The sequence below is a fragment of the Buceros rhinoceros genome, unplaced genomic scaffold (assembly GCF_000710305.1).
Source record: "Buceros rhinoceros silvestris isolate BGI_N320 unplaced genomic scaffold, ASM71030v1 scaffold29798, whole genome shotgun sequence".
Taxonomy (NCBI): Eukaryota; Metazoa; Chordata; class Aves; order Bucerotiformes; family Bucerotidae; genus Buceros; species Buceros rhinoceros.
Window position 1 is genome coordinate 410 of NW_010426750.1, and position 638 is coordinate 1,047.

Below are 638 nucleotides of genomic sequence, written 5' to 3' on the forward strand. Positions count from 1 at the left end.
CCCAGCCGCTAACCACCTTAGCGGGCTGCTCGCGCTGCCTCCCCGCGCTGCCCCAGGACAGAGCCCCCCAGGGGGGACGTGAGAGGAGCGGGGGCAGCTGCGAGGGAGCGGGGCAGAGCAGTGGGGCCAGCAGCGAGGATCCCCATCCCTTTGCTTGGGCAAGTTGGGGTGATGCAGGTGGGACAGTGGCAGCAAGATGTCCTTGGCTGGGGCTGTGTTTGCGCCCAGGTGGCTGAGGCGCAGGAAGGGTGCTGGGGACCTGTGAGTGGGGTTGCTAATGGGCCGCTCTCGGGGTGACCTGTGGGGTGTCTGGGGTGCCTAGGGAGGGCAGGGCAGCCTGCCCTTACTCTCTTGACCCTGGTGCTGCCAGGCTGTGCCTACGGAACCCCTGATGTTGCCTTCCCCCCACACCCTGCAGTGACGCTGCGGGACAGCCACACAACATGGTGGACTACTATGAAGCGCTGGGGGTGAGCCGCAATGCCACCGCCGAAGACATCAAGAAGGCGTAAGTGCATGGCAGACATGCCCTTGTCCACTGGGCAGAGCAGCCGGAGCCACCCCCCAGCCCCTGGCACCAGCTCGGCAGCAGCTCCCCGTGGGGCCGGTGGGGACAGGGCCCCGCTCCCGAGGCGGCA

The 638-nt window shown here is 67.9% G+C and overlaps 1 protein-coding gene across 1 annotated transcript in view; it reads left to right on the forward strand.

Moving 5' to 3' along the window:
- Nucleotides 1-443: 443 nt before the first annotated feature.
- DNAJB2 (DnaJ (Hsp40) homolog, subfamily B, member 2) overlaps nucleotides 444-638 on the forward strand; it is a gene marked incomplete at its 3' end in the record, with an annotated part of 3,567 nt that continues 3,372 nt past the window's right edge. Inside the window, exon 1 of the mRNA XM_010141630.1 lies at nucleotides 444-508. Coding sequence (XP_010139932.1) covers nucleotides 444-508 — 65 coding nt within the window. The remainder of the gene's footprint in view (nucleotides 509-638) is intronic.